The 26098-nt window shown below is 45.3% G+C and overlaps 2 protein-coding genes across 6 annotated transcripts in view; one reads left to right on the forward strand and one right to left on the reverse strand.

Annotated features, from left to right (window-relative positions):
• Window positions 1-17805, reverse strand: part of LOC147029292 (nck-associated protein 1-like) — a 241226-nt gene extending 223421 nt beyond the window's left edge. Inside the window, exon 1 of the mRNA XM_085872236.1 lies at window positions 17536-17805. Within this exon, the coding sequence (XP_085728362.1) occupies window positions 17536-17640 (105 nt within the window). The 5' untranslated portion in view covers window positions 17641-17805. The remainder of the gene's footprint in view (window positions 1-17535) is intronic.
• Window positions 17806-18057: 252 nt separating this feature from the next.
• The window catches only part of DUSP19 (dual specificity phosphatase 19), a 39341-nt gene continuing 31300 nt past the window's right edge, over window positions 18058-26098 (forward strand). Inside the window, exons 1-2 of one of the 5 annotated variants that reach the window (XM_085872241.1) lie at window positions 18058-18335; window positions 25685-25842. In XM_085872241.1, coding sequence (XP_085728367.1) covers window positions 25799-25842 — 44 coding nt within the window. In that variant the 5' untranslated portion in view covers window positions 18058-18335; window positions 25685-25798. The other 4 variants (XM_085872237.1, XM_085872238.1, XM_085872239.1 and 1 more) reach the window with 4 other exon arrangements.

A 26098-nucleotide genomic window follows, 5' to 3' on the forward strand; every position in this document is an offset into this window, starting at 1 on the left:
AATTTAAAAACTTTTCCATATGTTACATGACCATTTGATATGTCACATATTGAGTATACATCGAAAACAGTTCAGAGAGAATTTAAACTTTTTCCACATGTTGCATGACCATTTGTTATATCACATATTAAGTGTACATCAAAAACCGTTCAACGGAGGAAATTTAAACTTCACCACATGTCACATGACCACTTGATATAACACATATTGAGCGTTAATAGAAAACCGTTCATCGGAGGAAATTTAAACTTTACCACATGTAACATGACAATTTGATCTATCACATATTGAGTGGACATAGATAACTGTTCAATGGAGGAAATTTAAACTACACCACGTTACATGATCATTTGATATATCACATATTGAGTGTACAACTGTACATAGAAAACCGTTCACCGGAGGAAATTTTAACTTCACATGTTACATGACCATTTGATAGAGCACATATTGAGTGTACATAGAAAACCGTTCAACGGAGTTAATTTCAACTTCACCACATGTCACATGACCACTCGATATAGCACATATTGAGTGTTCATAGAAAACCGTTCAACAGAGAGAATTTAAACTTTATCACATGTTACATGACAATTCGATATATCACATATTGAGTGTACATAGAAACCGTTCAACAGAGAGAATTTAAACTTCACCACATGTCACATAACCACTCGATATAGCACATATTGAGTGTACATAGAAAACCGTTCAACGGAGGAAATTTAAACGACACCACATGTTACATGATCATTTGTTGTGGTGCATATTGAATTGCATCAAAGCTTTTCAAAGTAAAATTTGTACACATTTACCTCAGAAGTGAAAATCGATGCAATTACAAATTTGCCACCAGAAGAGTTGGTTCACACCCAGGGCCGCCGATAGCCAGAACGGGCCCCGGGGCAAGACGAAGTGTCGGGCCCCCTTCAATGTTTTTATATTTTTTTGTTAAACAACCTATACAGAGGTTTCTGTATTTTCATCATGGGAAACACATGCCGTGTTTTAAAGAAATTGAGATGTTATTCACTTTTTCCTCCATGGAGATTTGTTGAACACACTTAATCCGGATGGGAGTGGCCAACACTCCTGTGTTCATTTACATCATTACATCATTACTGTGATTGTGATTGTGTAAATTATTCCCACAGGAGTTTATTTTACGAGGGAGGGTGTCACTGCCCATGGCATGCCAGGGACTCACCCAAAGTGGCTTATAGAGGGAGACAAAATAAAGTTCCCCTCCCCTCCCCTCCCTCCCACCCACCCCATCCCGGTGTTTTATCATAACAATAAATTTATATGAAACAATACAAGGTCTGGACGCCAGGGTAGTTACCCCCACCTGCCCCCTCCCCCCCACCCCCCTCGGCACCCCTGCTCGTACAAAGTCCTTCTCAAGACTTCATGAGCTAAGTATTCTTTGAATATCATCAAGTTAATTGGGCAATCCTTGGAGGATTGTAGATAATAATACTAAACACAATAGTATGTAACCCCCACATTCATGGAATTGACATTTGACATTCTCTCTCTTACGCACAGATTCATCCTACCTCTTCTTCAATAATGTTACCCATCCACCCGCTCCTGGTACTCTGATCCTGTGGTGAGGCTGTTGCTTTAAAACAACTTGCATTCTCTTCCTGGAAGTCAAATCCGACCGAAGGCAACCTCAGATTATTCCATAAAGCCCGCAACAAGTGTGGGGTCCACTATCGGGAGAGCCAGAAAGCATCATCTGTCCAAGCTCAAGAATGAGCTTTCAAACTTGTCTCCCTCCTACAAAGCAATCAAATCCTAAGGTACTTATACATTTGTGAAAAGTAAGAACAGCATTTTTTTTCCTCCATCCATATTTTATGCTGTACCGTGCAGGTGGACATTATGAATACTGACACGGTTTGACATTTGGGTTTTTTTCCCCCTCCGAACCAGATTGGTTGCGTTCACCATATTATACTACACAATACATCGTTGATTTACAGAGTCAATTTGTGTCGTCTCAAAAGAACGTCATGAACGCGTTATGGGAGAATAATAGATTTAAGTCGCGCAAGTCAAATATACATGACACAAACAGAATACATGACAGTAAAGGAGGATGCTGATCATCCACCAATCTTCTCCAAGGATGGCTCACAACTAAATGAAGTCGAAGACTTTAAGTACTCAGGGTCTTATGTAGCTGACTCCAAGAAGGACTTCATATCACACAATTTAGGTCAAGCCTGGAGTGCATGTAACAGGTTGTAGCACATCTGGTAGCCTAACATTTCAAGATCAACCAAACTTGCACTCTTTAAAGCTGGCGTCGAGAACATACTCTTACATGGATCAGAGACATGGACCACGAAGAAGGCCTTGCAGGACCGGCTTGATGGCACATATACTTGGCTTCTTATGAGAGTACAGAACATCAGCTAGCGGGAACACAGAACAAAAGCAGAGATCTACAGAGACATAGCACCCATTTCTAACATTGTAGCTCATCGCAGAACACGTTTTGCTGATCACCGTTTCCACGCCAAAGACCAAATTATATCTGACGTGATCTGCTTGAGATTGCCTTGCCCAACCAGAGGAAGAAGGCCACTGAACTACATCGACTGCGTAGCAAGGGATATCCAGCATGACATAGCGGACATGCAGACACTGATGATGGACAAAGACTCATGGCATGGAATTGTGAACTCTATCTCGGATGCGCCCGCTGAGTAGTAGTAGTAGTAGTCAAATATAACATAGTTCCAATTTTGTATGTAGAGTGCTGTAGTGCACCTTGTGAAAATTATAAATACAGTAACGCCGGCTGCCTGTGTAGAAGTTACAACGTTGTGTTGCCCGCTAGTGAGAACCGACAACATGGCAAGCGCTTGGTGGATACCGCGTCCTTCATCTCCCAGCCTCACATGTTTCACCTTGTGATGCTTGAATTTGTACTTACCTGAAGGTTAAGTTAAATTAAGTTAGGGTGACCAAACTTTATTCCTTGGGAACATACCACACCCCCCCTCCCCCCGCCCATTGTATATGGGAAAATCCTACCTGAATAACTTCGCAGTTTTGAGGAACGCATCCACGACTTGTTTTACAATGGGAGACTTATCTCTAAAATAAAACTGACAATACAGTACCTACAAGGGTTGATCATCAATTGCCAATTATAAAAGTGAAAAATAAAATAAATGTTAATGTAATTTGAAAGGTTAAAACTGTTATCGAAATGTAGGGAAAAAAGTCGTTAATGCCAATCCAACGTTTTACATCCCATGGTTTTACTAGATGCCCTTTTCACAATTTTTACCTTCGCAAACTTCGTTCGATGAAGGTATTGTATTGACCCCTGTGTATTTATTTATTGGTAAATATGTGTGCGGACAACATTGCGAAAAAACTGCTGGACCGATTTGCATGAAATTTTCAGAGATGATGTGCAGTTACTCAAGGACGCCAGGCGAAGCTTTTGGTAGAGATCGGATCAAAGGTCGAGGTCAAGGTCACAAAAAGGTCAAAATCGTTTTTTTGCGATTAAAGTGTCAATTTTGTTCCGATTTACATCAAATTAAGTCCAAAATGTTCAGTATTCAAATCCCGATCCACTGATATAGCGTATGGTATAGTGTTTGCAACCCTAGTTAGTCTGTGGAAGTCAAAGGTCAAGGGGGTCACCAAAATGGAGTTTTTGATTGGGAAGCATTGTGGACAACATTACACAAAAACCACTTTGCAGATTGTCATGAAATTTTGTGGATGTGTTTGGCATCACGAGAGGACAAATCGATTAGATTTTGGGAGCAATCGGATCAAAGGTTAAGGTCAAGGTCACAAAAAGGTCAAAATTGTTTTTTCGCGATTAAATTGTCAATTTTGTTTTGATTTACAGCAAATTAACTCCAAAATGTTCAAAATTAAATTCCCCATCCTCTAATATGACACATTGTATAGTACTTTTGTCACCCAAGGCAGCGGTTGGGGGTCAAAGGTCAAGGGGGTCACACAAATTCACATTTATAATCGGAAAGCGTTGTGGACAACTTAACGCAAAAAAAAAACAAACGCAGAGAGGCTTTAATTGTTTTGGATTTGTTTGGCATCATGAAAGGACAAATCCATTAGATTTTGGGAGCGATCGGATCAAAGGTCAAGGTCACAAAAAGGTCAACATCGTTTTTTCATGATGAAAACGGTTAATATGTTTCCGATTTACATCAAATTAACTCCAAATTGTTCAGTGTTCAATTCCCCATCTTCTGAAATGACAAGATATAGTGCTATTGTCACCCTAGGTAGCGGTTGTGGGTCAAAGGTCATGGGGGTCACGAAATGCATATTTGTATTGAGATGCGTTGTGGACAACTTAATACAAAGGTAACTAGTAGCTGCGGCGAAGGTATGCGCTCTACGAGTGCCCGTTCTAGTTCTTTCTTTTTTACTCAGCTGTCCTTTATTTTATTTCTTTTTGTCCATCCCTTTTTTCATACCCATAGAGATCATAATAAAAACTGGGTAAAGGCCCTGTCACACCTTGACGATTTAGCCAGGGTATGCCTGACGTGTGCAAAATTTGGCTAAAATGCTGGCACACGTCGAATACATTATGGGTAAGTTTGTATACGTTAAGAGCACGCTGGCATACGTCGTAGTACGCTGGCTTTTTTTTGTAGTACGCTGGCATAAGTTGTAGGCACGTTACGTGACCGTTGACACGTCGACACACGTTACTTGTACGTTACTCATAAGTCGAAACACGTCAAGGTAATGGTTAGCGTCAGTGTTCCAGACTCCCTGGTTATTTTTTTTCTTCGGTATGACGGTGATGTTGACACTTCGATTTCTAGTGCGGTTATAATATAATATAATTAATAGGCTGCCACTCAACGATTTAAATCATAACCGCACTAGAAATCGAAGTGTCAACATCACCGTCATACCGAAGAAAAAAAAAAAAAAGAAAAAAAAAAAAACAAGGGAGTCTGGAACATTGACGCTAACCATTACCTTGACGTGTTTCGACTTATGAGTAACGTACAAGTAACGTGTGTCGACATGTGTCAACGGTCGCGTAACGTGCCTACAACTTATGCCAGCGTATGCGGAATGTGTGTCATACGTCGAGTACGTCGAGAAATTTTCAACATGCTGAAAATTTCTCGACGTACTCGCATATACAAAACTTACCCATAACGTATCCAACGTGTGTAAGCTTGGTTCGGCAATTTTTTCATACGTCGGAATACGCTGGCTAAAACGTCAAGGTGTGAGCGGCTTCACACTTCGATGTCATGTGCGGTTATGATTTGAATCGTCGAGCCGCAGCCTATGAATAGCCTACGTCACGTGATCGTCGGCGATACGCTGCCGTGCGCAATGCATAAGTTAGACGATCGTTGGACATAGGTTGTGAACGCCGACAACACGCTCAGCATTTGTTGGTATGTTATCTGTGATTAAAACGTTCTGTGTACGTTACTAATATGTTATGCATATGTCCAACACGTTATTATACGCCTAAAACTAAAAAAAAAAAAAATCATCAATAGTTCAGTGTACGCCAGCGTTTTACATACATTTTGAGACCTTGCCATACGCTGGCTAAAACGTCAAGGTGTGACAGCCCCTTTAACATGGACAGAGCGGAATGTGAAACATGTTATGTGATGTGAGGTTCTGCTGGTGAAGGTTAAAGATCCCCTGGTGTCTTTCAATAAGAGTATATACAGGTAACTGCATATCTTCTCGAATGGCTTGATTTCCGATTATCAATTTGGATTCAGACCAGGACACTCTTCCCTGGATATGCTACTTCGACTCTCCCAACAATGGATGGAGATCCTCAATGCCAGACATGAAGTCAGAGCCATATACCTCGACACATCACATGCCTTCGATAACATCTGGCACCCTGCCATTCTCACCAAACTCTCTTCCTATGGTATCCAAGGACATCTCCATGAAGGGCTTGCAGACTTCCTCTCCTGTCACAGCCAACGTGTGGCCCTAAATGGACTTCTCACATTCCCTCTTCCTGTCCAGCCTGGAGTTCCTCAAGGCAGTGTTCTGGGCCCTGTTGTTTTTCTTTTTTTTTTATCAACAATCTCTCCAACTCTGGAAAATCCTCTTTATGTCTTTGCTGATGACCCCACCCTCTGCCGTACCATCTGTCATCCCTCAGATCGGCAAGCAGCAGCTTCTTCACTCTCTGCAGACCTGGATAAAATCAAAAGCTGGTCCAACACGTGGAACATGTCTTTCAATCCGGACGAAGCTCACACTCTCACTATGTCCTTCTGAATTGACCATCTGGACGACCCCACCCCACCCCCCCCCCCAAATCTACTTTGTTAGCAATCCTATTGAAGAAGTCCTTTTGTTCAAACTTCTGGGTCTCACTATCTGCTATGATCTTTCCTGGGAAAGCCACATTTCCAAGCTTGCCTCCAAACCCAGTTGCCGACTGGGAATCCTCCGTCGTGCTTAGTCTTTCCTCCTCCCACCTGAGCTCCTGCCAGACATGAAGTCAGAGCCAAATACCTCGACACATCACATGCCTTCGATACCGTCTGGCACCCTGCCATTCTCACCAAACTCTCTTCCCATGGTATCCAAGGACATCTCCATGAAGGGCTTGCAGACTTCCTCTCCTGTCACAGCCAACGTGTGGCCCTAAATGGAATTCTCACATTCCCTCTTCATGTCTAGCCTGGAGTTCCTCAAGGCAGTGTTCTGGGCCCTGTTGTTTTTCTTTTTTATCAACAATCTCTCCAACTCTGGAAAATCCTCTTTATCTCTTTGCTGATGATAAGCATCACCTTGACCTTCGACTTAGACATCCTTGCAAAGTTAGACATAGCTTTCGTCTTAGACTTAGACATAGCTTTCGTCCGCAGCCTGATGGAGTACTGCTCTCCCCTCCAACCTTTCTCGGCTTCATGCTGTGGAAAACAAGGCATTTAGGATCATTGGTATATCCCACGATAAAGCTGAGTCTTTGGGTCTCTCACTCTCTCATCGCAGGCAGGTCGGTGGTCTTTCTGTCATCTACAGTCTCCTCTCCAGCCTCGCCCCCCCGCCTTGCTCTGTTTGAGACATGTCCCCCCCCCCCCTTGATCTGTCTGAGACATGTCCCCCCCGCTCTGTCTGACATGTTCCCCCCCCCCCCACTGTCTGAGACATGTCCCCCCCCAAATAGGGCGCTCAAGGTGCACCAGCAACCCCGTTCAAGTAAAACTACCAAAATCACTAATCACTGCTCACCCCTCCATACCTCTTTTTCCCCACCTTTGGAACAAACTCCCACACTCGTCAATCCCACTCTTCAAAACAGCTCTTCACCACCATCTCTCATCTTCCACCATCCAAAACCACGATCATTGCTTCACCCGCTAATCTACCCCCAACCCACCTCCTTCAAATCCCCAGGTTTCCTTCCTGAACGTCCTTGTGGTGTCTATACTCCCCCCCCCGTGTACGCCACCCCATCCCTCTCCCTTCCACAGATCTCCTCATGTCTCTGTTCCACACTGATTTTTCCTTCACTCTCCCGCTCCGCTTGACTCCTGCTGCCCTTGTTGTACATTCTGTGTGTTAGCCCTCATACGAGCCTTGACAGCGTTTCCAAAAACAAACAAACAAACAAAAAACCTACTTGGTGTACAATGGAATTCCCCCCCCCCCCCCCACAAAATCACACAGATTTTGAACCTCAACATCAGACCTCCTCTTCCCACCTCAGCAACAGTCCCTCTTCCCCAAAAGAAATACTGCCATATTTATTTATTCATATTTATTTATGTTGAATGCTCCACTCACAGACTATATTGTCCTCATTGAGGCCAGGCCTTAAATAAAAGAACTGCATCGATAGAAAAGTGGAGAAAGAAAGAATAGTCTCAGTTTTTGAGGAAGTGAAAAATGTGCTTTTTGAGAAAGGGAAGGTCATAAGTATTTGGAAAGACATGAGAGAGTTCTAGAGCTTGGTCACGGAGGTGAAGAAACAAACATCATAACGGCCCACCCTCAAATTGCCAATGGCTACACAATAACCATGTGATGTCGAGTATTTTGTGGTATCACCAATTCTCGCATTCCATACAACTACAGATGAGATGACTATCGCAGCCAACTCAGAACGGTAATTACTGAAGGCATTGGTGTCCAAAAGAACCAAAAGTATCACCAGGGTCAAAGGCAATTGCCAGAAAAAAAAAAAAAAACCAAAGAGGAGGTGGGGGCATGGACCTTGTTTCTCAACTTACGAGGTCAAATTAAAATGCACAATTAAAAAAGCCATTTAAGTGTGGAACTGATCATTCATGTAAATAAATTGGACAGCCGGCTTTACATCCATATCAAAAGAATAGCATGCTCTGAGGTACTGTAGTAGGTACCACAGTAGGTACAGCATTGTATCAGAATGGCTGTAAGTGGTAAAATCCAAATGTGTCAGAAACTAAAGATAAACTAGAAATCTCAATGGACCCGGCTTTATGAACATCATCCATGATGTCGGCACTGGCACAAGGAGAGAGACAGACACAGACAGACAGAGACAGACGGAGTATGGATATACGAGTTCCGTCTAAAAAGTAACAGGACTGAGCCTGCTGTGTGCTCCACTTACACAACTTGAATGAACAGGTTGCGTCACAGTCTTTCGCAACATTCCAGCAATACATATGATTGGTGATGGTTGACTGTGCTCATTGTATGATTTTTTACAGGTCGTGCTTTACACGTTGTCCAGTTTGAGTCGACGCGCTACGAGTCATGAGCAGAGGGCCAATCTGAAGTTTCTTGCCAATCTTGGCAAAACACCTTCCGAATCCTTCGCAATGCTTCAGAAAGTCTACGGGGAAGAAACTATGTCATGTACACGTGCATTTGAATGGCACAAGAGGTTCAAAGAGGGACGGAAGGAGGTTGAAGACGTGCATGGTCTGGAAGACCTTCAACGAGCAGAATGGCGGACAACATCGAGCATGTGAAGCAGATGGTGCGCACAGATCGTCGACTCACGGTGCGGATGATTGGTGAAGAAATTTCCATCAACAAGGACACTGTCTGGAGCATCATCACTGAAAATCTCGAAATGCGCAAGGTGTGCGCAACGATGGTCCCCAAGCTGTTGTCCGAGGACCAGAAACAGTAAAGAGTCACTGTCTGTCAAGATATTATCGAGCGCCTCGAGGACGATCCAGACCTGCTCGGGAGAGTCATTACTGGCGATGAATCGTGGATATTCTAATACGATCCCGAGACCAAACGGCAGAGTCGTCAGTGGAAAAGTCGGGCGTCACCAAGACAAAAGAAAGCAAGGATGTCCAAGTCGAAGGTCAAGGTGATGCTTAGTGTTTTTTGACATAAAGGGCATCGTCCACTTCGACTTTCTACCACAGGGTCAAACAGTGAATCAATACGTGTACAAGGAGATCCTCCGGCGCCTCGTGAGATCAGTCTGGGACAAGAGGAAGGATCTGTGGGAGAACAACACCTGGGTGCTCCACCATGACAACGCCCCTGCTCACAGTGCCCTGACCATCCAACAGTTTCTGATGGAGAGGAACGTGCCAACTCTAGAGCAACCCCCGTATTCGCCAGACTTGGCCCCTTGTGATTTTTTCCTATTCCCCAACCTCAAGGGGGTGATCAAGGGGACCCGATTTCCTGATGTGGAGGCCATCAAAAGGGCCGTGACGGAGCTCTGGAGGATTCCAGAAGAAGCCTTACGGGGCTGCATCGAAGCGTGGAAGAAGAGGATGGACAAGTGTGTGAGACTGGAGGGAAACTATTTTGAAGGGGACAAGCTGTGATTTCAATATATTTTTTGGAATAAAATTTCTGTGAAGTCAGTCCCATTACTTTTTAGATGGACCTCGTATCTACCATGATGGAGAAGCTCAAGCATATGTCCCTGCTGAAAAAAAAATAACCACCATGGAGGAAAATGTACCAGACAACACTGGCACCCTGGTCAAATTCCAAATTCCTGCCATAACAAATTAGGCCATCAACCATAAGCTGTATCGTGCAGTTTCGTTCCACTCATCGTGGGGGGTAGACAAAACCTTGATAGTATATATCCAAATACATATGTACACAAAAGTTCTCCACTCAAATAGCTGCAGATATTGTGTATTTTCATCTTGAAAATCGATGCATTCGCCACGCTCTCTCATTTGAATTTTCTCCACTGGGATCACGTGAAGGCCACGTGACGCCTCGACAGCCAATAGATCGGCTTACATCATATGCAAATTACGTCAGACTGTCACGTGACCAGCTAAGTTGGCAGCTTCCTGCAGGGAGGAAATCACCAGCAGCTGATCGGCGATTTTTGATGAATATGGCGTGAGGACGCTCCCCAGTGTATTATTCACCAGGACAATGTAGCGAACGAAGAAGTCAAACGTTTTACGTCTGTAAGATGGGATAAATGGAGAGAAAGTGTCAACAAATGGCTCGTCTTAGACGGTCACGAACGACGTTTAGCCGAGAGTGCCGGCGTGCCGGCGCGGGAGGACCAACTTCGATCATGGGCCTATTGTACCCGGAGTGCCGGTGTAAAGATTTCAAGCTACCCCCCTCGCTCCCCCTTTTTCAAGTTACCTCCCGGTAATCTGAAATCGATTTTAAGTTACCCCCGGGGATAGCTTGAAATCGATTTCATCCTTCCCCCTACGATTTCAGATTACCCCCCTCAAAACACTTAATTATGTATGTTTATTTACAAAAAATAGTAATTTAATTGATATTGAAAACTAATTAGGGAAAAACCATTGACCATGTGACCGCCTTGAAAGAGTTTGCAATGAATTTTGATTTTATTTTAATATTGTTATTAATTGAAATCAGTATTTCTCATACAGTTATAGTTTTTGCCACATTTTTATGAAATCCTTCTTCGATATAGTTGATACAAATAGACATACTGGTTTATCTTTTTAACCAACTCAGACTATATTTACAATTATGGAAACAACGCAATAAAATCAATGTATAAGAAAGGCAATGAAAACAGCTTATTTTTAATTCACAATTTCGTTGTGGTGGTGGTGGTCGTGTGGCAGCTTCGCTGCCAGGGTAGCTCTCATTACTTGAAGCGTGACTGTGTCGCTGATGCAGTGCCCCTCTACCAGTACACACACTGGAACTGGTACTCATTTCACCAACCTCGGAAGGATGACAGGCTGAGTGCGTAGCTTGGTGTTGGCTCAGTGGTTAGGGTGGTGGCTTGGGATCCTAAGGTCCTGAGTAGTGGTTAGGGTGGTGGCTTGGGATCCTAGGGTCCTGAGTAGTGGTTAGGGTGGTGGCTTGGGATCCTAAGGTCCTGAATAGTGGTTTGGGTGGTGGCTTGGGATCCTAGGGTCCTGAGTATTGGTTAGGGTGGTGGCTTGGGATCCTAGGGTCCTGAGTAGTGGTTAGGGTGGTGGCTTGGAATCCTAAGGTCCTGAGTCGTGGTTAGGGTGGTGGCTTGGGATCCTAGGGTCCTGAGTAGTGGTTAGGGTGGTGGCTTGGGATCCTAAGGTCCTGAGTCGTGGTTAGGGTGGTGGCTTGGAATCCTAGGGTCCTGAGTATTGGTTAGGGTGGTGGCTTGGGATCCTAAGGTCCTGAGTAGTGGTTAGGGTGGTGGCTTGGGATCCTAGGGCCTTGAGTAATGGTTAGGGTGGTGGCTTGGGATCCTAGGGTCCTGAGTTTGAGCCCGTCGGCCACTGAATTAATACAATGGGGGGTTCTTCCGAGGTCGGTCCGAGGTCGGTGAAATGAGAGCTACCCCGGCAGCTAAGCTGCTATACGACCACCACCAGCACAACGAAATTGTGAATTTAAAATAAGCTGTTTTCATTGCCTTTTCTTATACATTGATTTTATTGCGTTGTTTCCATAATTGTAAATATAGTCTGAGTTGGTTAAAAAGATAAACCAGTATGTCTATTTGGATCAACTATATCGAAGAAGGATTTCATTAAAATGTGGCAAAAACTATAACTGTATGAGAAATACTGATTTCAATTAATAACAATATAAAAATAAAATTATCCATAATAAAATCAAAATTCATTGCAAACTCTTTAAAGGCTGTCACGTGGTCAATGGTTTTTCCCAAATTAGTTTAGTTTTCATAATCAATTAAATTACTATTTTTTGTAAATAAACATAAATAAATAAATGTTTTGATAAATCATAAAAAAAAATCCTGTGTACTATTTTATCCCGAGATGAATGAAAATTATTTATACTAATCAGAAGTGGCGTTCTACATATGCAATTATGATGTCACACATTCCCCGTGGGGAGTACTTACTATGTGCCAAGTTTCATTTTTTTCCTTGATGCGGGTAGAGAGGTGCAACGTTTTTCTAACATGGCTGCCACACCACGTGACCTATGATGTCATAATTATCATTAAAACATTCTGCATGTGTAGTTGCACCAATAATGAAAATTTTGTCTCAATTCAACAAGCAGTTTCAGAGAAAAACACGAATGTTATGTGTGGATAAACAAACGAACAGAGATAAACAAACCCAAATGAAATTCCCTCTCCTCCAACGAGGGTAATAATCATTCAACAACTGCAAATTCCGTTCATTATCAAAAACAAACCAGAAAAAATTTACATTTCAAAACACCCTTTAAATTAAATTAATTACATTAAAAAATAATTAATTAATCATCTAAAACAACGATCAAGCTTGATGGGAGAGTAGTGTGGCAAAGCAGTTCGTGTCCATGTAGAGAATTGAAGTGTTAAAAAGGAAGTGAGAACACACATCAAACAGCTGAATGTTGAAAAAAAAAGAGCTTCACATCCAAAATGGATATCACACAACATATCATTAACACGAACGTGGACATTGCAGGATTTACATCCAAAATGGATATCACACAACATATCATTAACACGTACGTGGACATTACAGGATTTACATCCAAAATGGATATCACACAACATATCATTAACACGTACGTGGACATTACAGGGATTACATCCTAATTGGATATCACACAACATATCATTAACACGTACGTGGACATTACAGGATTTACATCCAAAATGGATATCACACAACACATCATTAACACGAACGTGGACATTACAGGGATTACATCCTAATTGGATATCACACAACATATCATTAACACGTATGTGGACATTACAGGATTTACATCCAAAATGGATATCACACAACATATCATTAACACGTACGTGGACATTACAGGATTTACATCCAAAATGGATATCACACAACATATCATTAACACGTACGTGGACATTACAGGATTTACATCCAAAATGGATATCACACAACATATCATTAACACGAACGTGGACATTACAGGATTTACATCCAAACTGGATATCACACAACATATCATTAACACGTACGTGGAGATTACAGGATTTACATCCAAAATGGATATCACACAACATATCATTAACACGTACGTGGAGATTACAGGATTTACATCCAAAATGGATATCACACAACAAATCATTAACACGAATGTGGAGATTACAGGATTTACATCCAAATTGGATATCACACAACATATCATTAACACGTACGTGGAGATTACAGGATTTACATCCAAAATGGATATCACACAACAAATCATTAACACGAATGTGGAGATTACAGGATTTACATCCAAATTGGATATCGCACAACAAATCATTAACAAGTACATGGACATTACAGGATTTACATCCAAACTGGATATCACACAACATATCATTAACACGTACGTGGAGATTACAGGATTTACATCCAAAATGGATATCACACAACATATCATTAACACGTACGTGGAGATTACAGGATTTACATCCAAAATGGATATCACACAACATATCATTAACACGTACATGGACATTACAGGGTTTATATCCAAATTGGATATCACACAACATATCATTAACACGTACGTGGACATTACAGGGTTTATATCCAAATTGGATATCGCACAACAAATCATTAACAAGTACATGGACATTACAGGATTTACATCCAAAATGGATATCACACAACAAATCATTAACACGTATATGGACATTACAGGGTTTATATCCATATTGGATATCACACAACATATCATTAACACGTACGTGGACATTACAAGATATCACACAACATATCATTAACACGTACGTGGACATTACAGGATTTACATCCGAACTGGATATCACACGACATATCATTCACACGTACGTGGACATTACAGGGTGTACATTCAAATTGGATATCACACAACATATCATTAACACGTACATGGACATTACAGGGTTTATATCCAAATTGGATATCACACAACATATCATTAACACGTACGTGGACATTACAGGGTTTATATCCAAATTGGATATCACACAACATATCATTAACACGTACATGGACATTACAGGATATCACACAACATATCAGTCACACGTACGTGGACATTACAGGATTTACATCCAAACTGGATATCACACAACATATCATTAACACGTACGTGGACATTACAGGATATCACACAATATATCATTAACACGTACGTGGACATTACAGGGTTTAAATCCAAACTGGATATCACACAACATATCATTAACACGTACATGGACATTACAGGATATCACACAACATATCATTCACACGTACGTGGACATTACAGGATTTACATCCAAACTGGATATCACACAACATATCATTAACACGTACGTGGACATTACAGGATATCACACAACATATCATTAACACGTACGTGGACATTACAGGATATACATCCATTCAGTGAAAGAACCACTCGTCGAAGCCGTGGCCATGCAATGCAGAGCACATTCCACAACTTGTTACCACAAGAAAGTGCGGGGGTGGGGTGGTGGTGGGGGTATACCCCATGTGCACAAAGCAGATAACACCACATGCTCAAAATCTCTTTCGTTTACATTCCACGTGGCACCCGAGCTTCCTCTACAACACGTGAACCTCTACTTTCACCGACACACCTATACACCTCATCACCTACACCTTTCTCTCAAGTACCCACGTCCTGACAACCACCTACACACACCCACAACTCCCTTTCTCTCTGCAATCAAGTGAGGGGGGTGGAACGGTAAGCGGGGAGGGGGGAGGGGGGGAGTGGAGCAGTGACCGGAGGGGGGGCAGTGAGCAATGACCAGGGCGGGGGCAGTGAGGAGTGGAGGGAAAGGGAGGGAAAGGGAATTGTGCGGAGGGGTTGGGGGGACAATAAGCGGTGGGGAGGGGAAGCAGCAAGTGGGGAGGGAGCATTGATTAGGGGAAGTGGTGAGCAGGGATTTAGGAGAGCAGTGACCTGGGGAGGGAAGTGAGTAGGGGAGGAGGTGCAGTAAGTGGTTGGGGGGAGCAGTGAGAGGTGGGGGAGCAGTGAGAGGTGGGGGGGAGCAGTGAGAGGTGGGGGGAGCAGTGAGAGGTGGGGGGAGCAGTGAGAGGTGGGGGGAGCAGTGAGAGGTGGGGGGAGCAGTGAGAGGTGGGGGGAGCAGTGAGAGGTGTGGGGAGCAGTGAGAGGTGGGGGGAGCAGTGAGAGGTGGGGGGAAGCAGTGAGAGGTGGGGGGAGCAGTGAGAGGTGGGGGGAGCAGTGAGAGGTGGGGGAGCAGTGAGAGGTGGGGGGGAGCAGTGAGAGGTGGGGGGAGCAGTGAGAGGTGGGGGGAGCAGTGAGAGGTGGGGGGAGCAGTGAGAGGTGGGGGGAGCAGTGAGAGGTGGGGGGAGCAGTGAGAGGTGGGGGGAGCAGTGAGAGGTGGGGGGAGCAGTGAGAGGTGGGGGGAGCAGTGAGAGGTGGGGGGAGCAGTGAGAGGTGGGGGAGCAGTGAGAGGTGGGGGGAGCAGTGTGAGTTGGGGGGAGCAGTGAGAGTTGGGGGGAGCAGTGAGAGTTGGGGGGAGCAGTGAGAGGTGGGGGGGAGCAGTGAGAGGTGGGGGAGCAGTGAGAGGTGGGGGGAGCAGTGAGAGGTGGGGGAGCAGTGAGTTGGTGGGGGGAGCAGTGAGTTGGTGGGGGGGAGCAGTGAGTTGGTGGGGGGAGCAGTGAGTTGGTGGGGGAGCAGTGAGTTGGTGGGGGGAGCAGTGAGTTGGTGGGGGGAGCAGTGAGTTGGTGGGGGGGAGCAGTGAGTTGGTGGGGGGAGCAGTGAGTTGGTGGGGGGAGCAGTGAGTTGGTGGGGGAGCAGTGAGTTGGTGGGGGGAGCAGTGAGTTGGTGGGGGGAGCAGTGAGTTGGTGGGGGAGCAGTGAGTTGGTGGGGGAGCAGCGAGTTGGTGGGGGGAGCAGCGAGTTGGTGGGGGGAGCAGCGAGTTGGTGGGGGGAGCAGCGAGTTGGTGGGGGAGCAGCGAGTTGGTGGGGGGAGCAGTGAGTTGGTGGGGGGAGCAGTGAGTTGGTGGGGGGAGCAGTGAGTTGGTGGGGGGAGCAGTGAGTTGGTGGGGGAGCAGTGAGTTGGTGGGGGAGCAGTGAGTTGGTGGAGGGAGCAGTAAGTGCTGGGGGGGCAGTGACCTGGGGATGGAAATGAGCTGAGGGGGGGGGACCAGTGACCTGGGGAGGGAAGTGAGCAGAGGGGGGAGCAATGACCTGGGGAGGGAAGTGAGCAGAGGGGAGGTGCAGCAAGCGGTGGGGTGGGAGCAGTGACCTGGGGAGGGACGTGAGCAGAGGGGAGGTGCAGTCAGCGGTGGGGGTGGGAGCAGTGACCTGGGGAGGGAAGTGAGTGGAGGGAGGGGAGCAGTAACCTGGGGAGGGAAGTTAGTGGAGGGGGAGCAGTGACCTGGGGAGGGAAGTTACCGGAGGGGGGAACAGTGACCTGGGGGAGGGGAGTGAGCAGAGGGGAGGTACAGTAAGTGGTGGGGGGGAGTGGGGAAGTGACCTGAGGAGAGAAGTGAAAGTGGAGGGGGGAGCAGTGACCTGGGGAGGGAAGTGAAAGTGGAGGGGGGAGCAGTGACCTGGGGATGGAAGTCAAAGTGGAGGGGGAGCAGTGACCTGGGGAGGGAAGTGAAAGCGGAGAGGGGGGGGAGCAGTGACCTGGGGAGGGAAGTGAGTGGAGGGCGGTACAGTAAACGGTGGGAGGGTAGGGGGGAGTGCTCGTAACTTATTCTACAGCTCGGTTTCCTGCAGTGAGTAAACATGGCCCCATTGGTCCCGATAAGTAATCGCACAAACTTACCTGGACACGTGATTGGAACTTAGAACGCGACTCCTATAAAAGGCACAACGTGCGTTCTGAGCACGGAACGGGCGCCAAAGGTGAATTCCTGACGTGATGATACATTTATTCGGATACACAAACTCCACGAACACGTGATGCCCACGGAGCCGCGATCTTCCTTCTTCTCATCGGCCAACGAGTCCCGAGTCCCGAGTCCCGAGTCCCGAGTCCCGAGTCCCGAGTCCCGAGTCTCGAGTCCCGAGTCCCGACTCAAGGCTTTTGTTTAACCCACATTTCCGACTTCACAATATAATTATCCAAATCACAGGGATTACAAACAACACGGCTCGACCTTTACACTCGCCAGAACTCCGTGAAGCCGGTCGGTCCCACCTTCTTAATGTTGTACAGTCGAGTCAACATCCCCATTCCACGGTCATTCAGAATCGTCAACTTCTCTGCCAGCTTGAACTGCTGATGTATCCCCGAGCGCGCCATGGTGCTGCCTGGGAAGGAAGGAAGAAAACAAAACGGAAGGGTGGGACGTGGGACGTGGGACGTGGGACGACAAGCGACGGATAAACTGGGCTGGTCAGGGAGAGGGCGGGACGGACGAGAGGAAACGCTTCTCCCTGTTGTTGTTCATGGAGGTTTGCTCGTGCCGAGGGAGGGGCCACAGTTGACTCGAGGCGGGGCCACAGTCGATAGGAGGCGGGGCCACAGTTCACAGGAGGCGGGGCCACAGTTCACAGGAGGCGGGGCCACAGTCGATAGGAGGCGGGGCCACAGTTGATAGGAGGCGGGGCCACAGTTCACAGGAGGCGGGGCCACTGTTGATAGGAGGCGGGGCCACTGATGATAGGAGGCGGGGCCACTGCTGACTCGAGGCGGGGTCTCTTTGGAGTCTTCCTTTTTTGGGGGTCGTGCGACAGCAGATGCGAGAGCAGCGGTTCGGTTTTGGTGAATGGCTCCACTGCTCCACAAGTGCCTTTTTCGTCGCGTCGACGTCTCTGACAAAAGTTCGGATCATTGGGACGTAACGATAGACATGTTCAGTGAAAGGGCGAGACTTGTTCGATTATGGAGGAAGAAGTACAAGTTGAGAGTGACCGAGCAGCTTTGTTGTGAAGGGTTTCCATGTTTGAGTTGGACAGTGGAAATGTATTCAAGGTTGAACAAATCCAATGTTCTTGGTAAGAATTTGCTTTTAAACAAACATTTATCACTTCCTCTTGTTCCACTCGACACACCTCGTACCTGGTGACGCTCCCCTGTCCCGAAACTTTTGAATATCAGCTCCGAGTGTTTATTTTCCATGTACATGGAGTGTACAGTATAATGTGTGTATTCGTAATACTTGTTGCACATGGCAAGCGGGATTGTGTTAACATGCAGGTATTTATGAGGGACCAGGTGTTGAATTACAGGTGGTTAATAACATTTCTCCTGATTGCTTGAATTTTACATCATTGTTTTTAAGAATTTCATTCTCATTATTCCACTGCACCTCTCGCACCACTCGTCGTCTTCTTCCCAACAACATTGTCAGCCACCAACCGACTGCAGCCGCACAACATCACCTGTGTTGTGGGCTGTTCCAAAAACACCCAGACAACTTTGGATGCTAATATATATATATATATATACAATATCGATATTGTTACGGATTTCAGAATCCGGTCTGATGAATGCATCCACACATTAAGGTCCTCAGACAGTTATTTCCTTGAATGCGTGTTCACATTAGCCCCATCCCCATGTCTAATGGGATTTTAAATGTGATGCGTTGAGAAGGGTAAAGTATGGGAAGCTTTTTTCTTTACGACAGACACATTTACACCCATTTCTTTCGCCAGCTCTGACGCTCACCCTTATTTTTCCTCAGCAACGTTTATTCACATGTTTTTCGCGAGCACCGACCCCCGCCGTTTTTGAGAGTGCACGGGTCGTCATGGTAACCGTGCGCAAATGGGGTGGGGTGAGCTTGGGGCAGACTGCGCCCGCCGAGACGGCCTGCAGATATATAAAAACGAATTGGAGGTCCGTTCTGATGGGATAAGAAATCGAGAGGACAAGCGAGCCAAAAAGAAAGCAAGGCGAGAGAAGTAAGAGGATGGAGAAGAAAGCGAGAGGGCAAGCGAGCCAAAAAGAAAGCGGGGAGGAGAAGTAAGCGCGAGAAGCGAGCAAGAAAGCGAGAGTTGAAGCGCGCAAGGGAAGAAGCGAACCAGAGAGGAAGCGTACAAGCGAGGAAGTGTGCAAGGCCGCAAGTGAGCATGTGGTGTGCATGTGGGTGTCTGACCAGTGCCAAGGAGAAAATTTGTCCTTCCCAGTGCTTGAGCAAGCGAGCGTGTGGTGTGCGTGTGGGTGTGAGCAGCGCCGACAACGAGTGAGGAACGGGTCAGTCATCAACGTATGAAGTGGGTCAGTCACCGACGGACCGTGTGGGTCACTGGACGTCACCAGTTTCGTGAAGTGTGAGGAACTGCCTGTGTTGCAGCACCAGAGTCTAAACCCACGAGAGACGATCTCGGTGCCATCCCAGACGTCGACTGGCGTTCAAGGCTGTTCGCGAGAGGGTGCACAGCAAGGCTGGGTGCTGGCGACAGACGTGACACACACACACATTTCTGGACGTTTTCACTTCACGGCCAACGACTGTCGAGTGAGCGAGACGACTTCTCCCCTCACCCCAATAGCTGTAAGTAAGTAAACCCCCAATAAGCATCTGCTCTGTCTCTTCCTGGCATTTTAGTGTAGTAGATAGTAGAAAAATCATGATACAAGCATCAAATTTGGCATTTCTGTTCTGCAGGGCTTTCTGATCAAATCTGCCCGATTGGCCATTTGAAAATCCAAATTTTGAAATATAAAAAAAAAAAAAAAAAAAAAAAAAATTGAAGTCACAGCTGGCTGAAATTCTTGAAGCGCAAGTGAACATCCCAGACAGAGAACCAAGGGGAGATGCAGTCATCATTGATGGCTCAGCATTTATCAATGCCCTACCTCCACGCACTTCAAAGATATTTGATGACTATGCTAAAGAAGACATCATCCCAAAGGTGGGATCCTATGGTGCCAGGTAGGTACGAGAGGGTGGACGTAATGTTTGATGTGTACAAGAAGTCAAGTCTGAAGTCCGAGGCAAGGTCGAAAAGGGGGCAAGGAATCAGAAGAAGAGTGACAGGAACCAGTAAGACCCCAAGTAACTGGAGAAGCTTTCTTCGAGATGACAGCAACAAAACTGAGCTGTTTCACTTCCGTGCGGAAAAGATTTGTGAAGCACAGACAAGCACAGTCATTGTCACAAAAGGAGAAGATGCCATTAGCAACACAAGGAAGTCACTGGATGCTGTGTCTCCATGTTGTCATGAAGAAGCTGACACTCGAATATTTGTACACGCCAGGGATGCAACGACGGATGGCAGCAAGTCCATTATCATTAAGACTAATGACACGGACATACTAGTCATAGTAATATCTGTACTGCCATCCTTACAGGAACTAGGTCTTGAGAACATGTGGATTACCTTTGGCCAAGGAGCCAAGGAACGATGGATTCCAGTCCATGAGGTAGTTTCTGCAATAGGGCCTGAGAAAGCGAGAGGGATCCCACACTTCCATGCGTTCACTGGATGTGACGTCATGTCTGCCTTCTGCGGTAAAGGAAAGAAAACTGCATGGCAGACTTGGAACGTCTTTGATGATGTTTCTGAAACATTCACCAATCTCATCCAGCATCCAACATTGATTCGTGATCTTGACTTTTTTTAATTTCTTTTTTTTTCGAAATTTGGATTTTCAAATGGCCAATCAGGCAGATTTGATTAGAATCCCCTGGAGAACAAATGTGCCAAATTTGATGCTTGTATCATCATTTGCACGATTCCTCTCAAAAATTGCTGTTATCTACCCCACTATTTTGATTGATTTTGCCTGAGTAATTATTCATTTTGGTTGCTTTGAAAATAATTCATTTATTTACCTCATAAAATAAAATTCTTTTTATATATTTATTTATTTATGCAGCCTGGTGTTTGCTTAGTGGTTAGGGTGGCGGCTTGGGGTCCTAGGGTCCTGAGTTCAAGCCCCGTTGGTCGCTGAATTATAATACACCAGGAGGTTGACTCAGCCTGTCATCCTTCCGAGGTCGGCAAAATGAGCACAAGTGTACTGGTAAGGGGGACACTTGAGGGACATCAGCAGAATAACCACGTCCCAACCAATGATGCAACCAGCAGCCACATGCTGCACTTGATAGAGAGATTTATTTATTTTATTATTAATAAATCATTTGTCGATTTCCAACCTGTCCATGTTTCTTTCCTTCCATTGGTCGAGCATTGTCCGAACCAAGATAGACAGGGAGGTAATTACCACAGATTTCACCAAAAATAGTCGGCACGCACCAGCGGTTAAAACGCTCGGCCACCCAAATTAAAATCTAATCGAGATAGCATTGGTGCTTTGCTGAGGGCACGCTCCCCGCTCAGGTGACCACGTGACCTCTCGTTAAACGGAATAATTAGACGGTGGGCACTGGAATTCGTGGTTGACTGGGTGGCGTTCATGGTTTTAAAACAACACATCGTACTACAACGTTAATTGTGAGCGGTGGCCCCAGGTCCGGCTCTTTCAAGGACAACCGGGGATTAATCCCCGAGTGACAAGCTGGTGTCTCGGTACTCGTGGCCACAAATATATATATATATATATATATATATATATATATATATATATATATATATATATATATATATATATATATATATACACACACACACACATGTTGTTCGTCTTTCGGCTGCTCCCTCTAGGGGTCGCCACAGCGCATCATCCGTTATGATCCGCATACTGATTTGGCATAGGTTAGGTTTTATGCCGGATGCCCTTCCTGACACAACCCTGGTCGCCTCTTACGACACAGGGATAAGGATTGGGTTTCGCCATGATTCCGGGCTGCCCGACACCCTCTCATAGCGTGGCCCAGTGCAGCACTCCCGTCCTCAAGCAATCCTCCAACCCAAGCCTCCGAGTAGCCGGATTACAGGCGCACGCCACTACGCCCGATATATATATATATATATATGTGTGTGTGTCATTGATTGGTATTCACATATGTGGGTTTCAGAATGTGGAATGGAGACCTCCCAAGGCAGGCTCAAGGTATCCACCTTCATTCCAGTAAGCGGTCACAATTCATAGTCCAAGTTGTAAAGTTTTCTGTTCTCAAAGGTTTGTGCCAAGAGTTCTCTTCAGGATCGTCACGAAACCCAGGACAGCTTCCAACTGGAGTTCCTTTGCTATAATATTCCAAGGGATGGTTTTTGTGAGGTTCTTCGTCATTATTCCTCTTTTAGCTCTGACATGAGCCTTTAAAAAATAAATTAATCTTTAACTTGTCGAGGCTCGAATGAGAGCTAACACACAACGCACAGCAAGGGGGGCATGAGACAATAGGGGTGGGAGAGGGAAGGACAAAAGAGTGGGGAACAGAGACATGAGGAGATCTGTCGAATGGAGAAGGATGGGGTGGAGAACAAGGGGTACACAAGATGGACATTACAGGGACTTTCAGGAAGGAAAGCAGGGAATTTGAAGGTTGTGAGTTTGGGGTGGATTAACGGGGGTACAAAGGATCGAGGATTTGGATGGGGGAAGATAAGAGATGGTGGTGAACAGCTGTTTTGAAGACCTGGAAGGAAGAATGGGATTGAAAACGGTGTGGGAGGGAAAAAGCTTAATTCAATGTTTTGGAAGTTTATTTCAAACATGAGAAAAAAGAAGAATGAAAGAGTGAAGGTGAGCAGTGATTCCTGATTTTGGTAGGTTTACCAGAAGGGGGTTGCCAGCAGACCTTGAACGCCCTGTGAAAATATGGGGGGACATATCATCGATAGAGCAGGGAGATGGGAGCGAGACCGGAATGGACGGGAGAAGACAGAAAGACCACTGAACTGCCTGCGGTGAGAGAGTGAGAGGCCCAAAGACTCAGCCCTCACCGCAGGAGATATCAATGATCCAAAATGCCTTGGTTTCCACAGTGTGAAGCCGAGAAAGATGAGAGGCAGGAGCACCAGTACAGAGGGTAGAGCAGTACTCCATCAGGCTCCGGACGAAAGAAGCTTTGTAGGTGGTCAGGAGCTCAGGTGGGCCGAGAAGGACTTTGCATGACTGAGGATTCCCAGTCGGCGACTGGCTTTGGAGGCCAGGTCGGAAATGTGGCTTTCCCAGGAAAGATCATGGCAGATAGTAAGACCCAGAAGCTTGAATGAAAGGACTTCTTCCAGAGGATTGTTGCAAAAGTAGATCGGGGGTGGGGTAGGGAGGTTACAAACAGTCGTTTCGGGAGACTTGTCAGGATTGAGAGACATGTTCCATGTGTTGGACCAGTTTGTTAATTTACCCAGATCTGCAGAGAGCGAAGAAGCTGCTGCTTGCCGGTCTGAGGGATGGCAGATGGTACCGCAAAGGGTGGTGTCATCAGCAAAGGGTTTGAGAATATTTTTTAGAGAGTCAGAGAGATCATTGATGAAAACCAGAAAAAGAACAGGACCCAGAACGCTACCTTGAGGAACTCCAGCCTGGACAGGAAGAGGGGATGAGTGAACTCCATTTAGGACCACATGCTGGCTGTGACAGGAGAGGAAGTCATCCTCCACACACCTGAGCTCCTGACCACATACAAAGCTTTCGTCCGCAGCCTGATGGAGTACTGCTCTCGCCTTTCTCGGCTTCACGCTGTGGAAACCAAGGAATTTCGGATCATTAGCATTTCTCGCGATGAGGCTGAGTCTTTGGGCCTCTCACTCTCTCACCACAGGCAGGTCGGTGGTATTTCTGTCGTCTTCAGTCTCCTCTCCAGTCTCGCCCCCCGCTCTCTCTGTGATCTGTCCCCATCATATTTCCGCAGGGCGCTCAAGATCCGCCAACAACCCCCTTCTGGTAAAACTACCAAAATCATGAATCACTGCTCACCTTCCCTCTTTCATTCATCTTTTTTCCCACCTTTGGAATAAACTCCCTCACTCTATTCATTCCCATTCTTCCCTCCAGGCATTCAAAACAGTTGTTCACCACCACCTCGATCTTTTCTACCCCCTTTAATCAACCCCCGAACCCACCTCCTTCAAATTCCTTGTTTTCCTTTCTGAAAGTTCCTGTAATGTCCATCTTGTATACCCTGTTTCCTGCCTCATCCCTCTCCCTTCCATCAATCTCCTAATGTCTTTGTTCTCCACTGTTTTGTCCTTGCCTCTCCCACCCCTCTTGTCTCATGCCCCGCTTGATGTGCATTGTGTGTTCGCTCTCATATGAGCCTCGACAAGGTATACAAAACAAGGACAAATGTGTCCAAGAGCCGCGTCATAAGGGTTTTGTCTTCACCAGAAGAAGAACAACAACAACAACAACAACGCGGAGCTCTCTTCGAGCCGGCGTTCGCAACGCGACGCGGCTAAAAAAAATCACCAGTATTAACAGCTCAATAAGCAATGCCTTCTTCTCTCTTCTTTTTTGCACCGAAGTATGATATCTGGTCGTAAGTCGCAATGCTTTTTTTCGGTGTTCACGCCCTGTGAGATCATTAGGTCATACGTGAGCAGTACTTCAATGTTTTCGCTGATTGCTTTTGGTTCTTTTTTGTATAAACTTTCTGTAACTTGAATATAAAAGTTTTTGCAGATGTGCTGGCAGATTACTTTACAAACTCTGTTGTGTCATTGTGTGTACAGCTGTTCTGACTTTTTTTTTCTTCTTCGTGTTCCTTCATTAAGCGTCCCCTATCATTCTCTTTGCTAACCCCACGTCCAACACTCACCGATCTTTTTTTATTTTTCTTCCTCCACCCCACCTTTCTCTCTCACTCTCTGTCCCCTCCTCACTCCCTCCTAATAAAATGCAGCATTCCCCAACTACACCTCTGTCGCTCTCTTGCTGGTTTCTGCCTGTCTCTGTCTCTCTTTCTCCCCCCCACTTATTGTCCCCATCAGTGAAGCGACGTGTTGTATTTTCTGGAATACAATCAAGGGTATTGTTGTATCATTTGTGGTACTAAATATATTAACAACCAAAGTTGTGCAGGTCTTGATGGAACACCCTGTATATTACCCAGACTTCCCTTAAAAAGAAAAACCTGTGACATCTACAAGAAGTACATATATTGAAGGAATTAATATTTTATTCGGGAAATCCAACACGTCAGGAAAAGGAGTACACGCATGGAAAGTCATAAATACTGTGCTTACAGCACTGTTGGGGGTGCAGTCGGGATCAAATATTCTGCCATATATATATATATATATATATATATATATATATATATATATATATATATATATATATATATATATATATATATATCCCCCAACTTTTAATTCTGTTACTTTGTAGGAATTATTTTACCTATACAAATCAGAGAAACACAAATTTAAACCTAAATCTTTTATTTATTTTTTTCTGCCACACTTGAACACTGTGTGGTTGCCATGGTGGTGTCATTGGCAACAAGCCTGATGTAATTTGTTTTGTTTTCTTAACTTTGCAGCGTTTTTATGTTGGAGGGAATATAAATTGTATGTGGATGAAGCACAGGCATGATGGGCCGAATGGCCTCCTCTCGTCTCCAAGGTCCTTGTGCTGATGCATCGGGATTCGGAATATGCTGCACGGAAGCAGATGTGCTGGACAAGTTAATGTCATCCGGTATTGCTCTTCTTCGCTTGCTCGCCTAATAATATATAACAATATACACAGACTATTATATAGCCTTGCTTGGATTGGGTGGAGTACTTGCTTCTGCTTTTTGTAGTGGAACACACACAGTGTCTCTGTCTGTCTCTGTCTGTCTGTCTGTCATTCCCGAGGCATACATCATCTCAAGACATGTAAAGTCTCATTTGCTTTGTGTATCTCCATCAGTTGTAAGGAATATCTGATAATATTTACATCTGATAATATT

Source organism: Eptatretus burgeri, chromosome 3 (genome assembly GCF_056783735.1).
Source record: "Eptatretus burgeri isolate ZD-2024b chromosome 3, Ebu_testis_v1, whole genome shotgun sequence".
NCBI classification, from domain to species: Eukaryota; Metazoa; Chordata; class Myxini; order Myxiniformes; family Myxinidae; genus Eptatretus; species Eptatretus burgeri.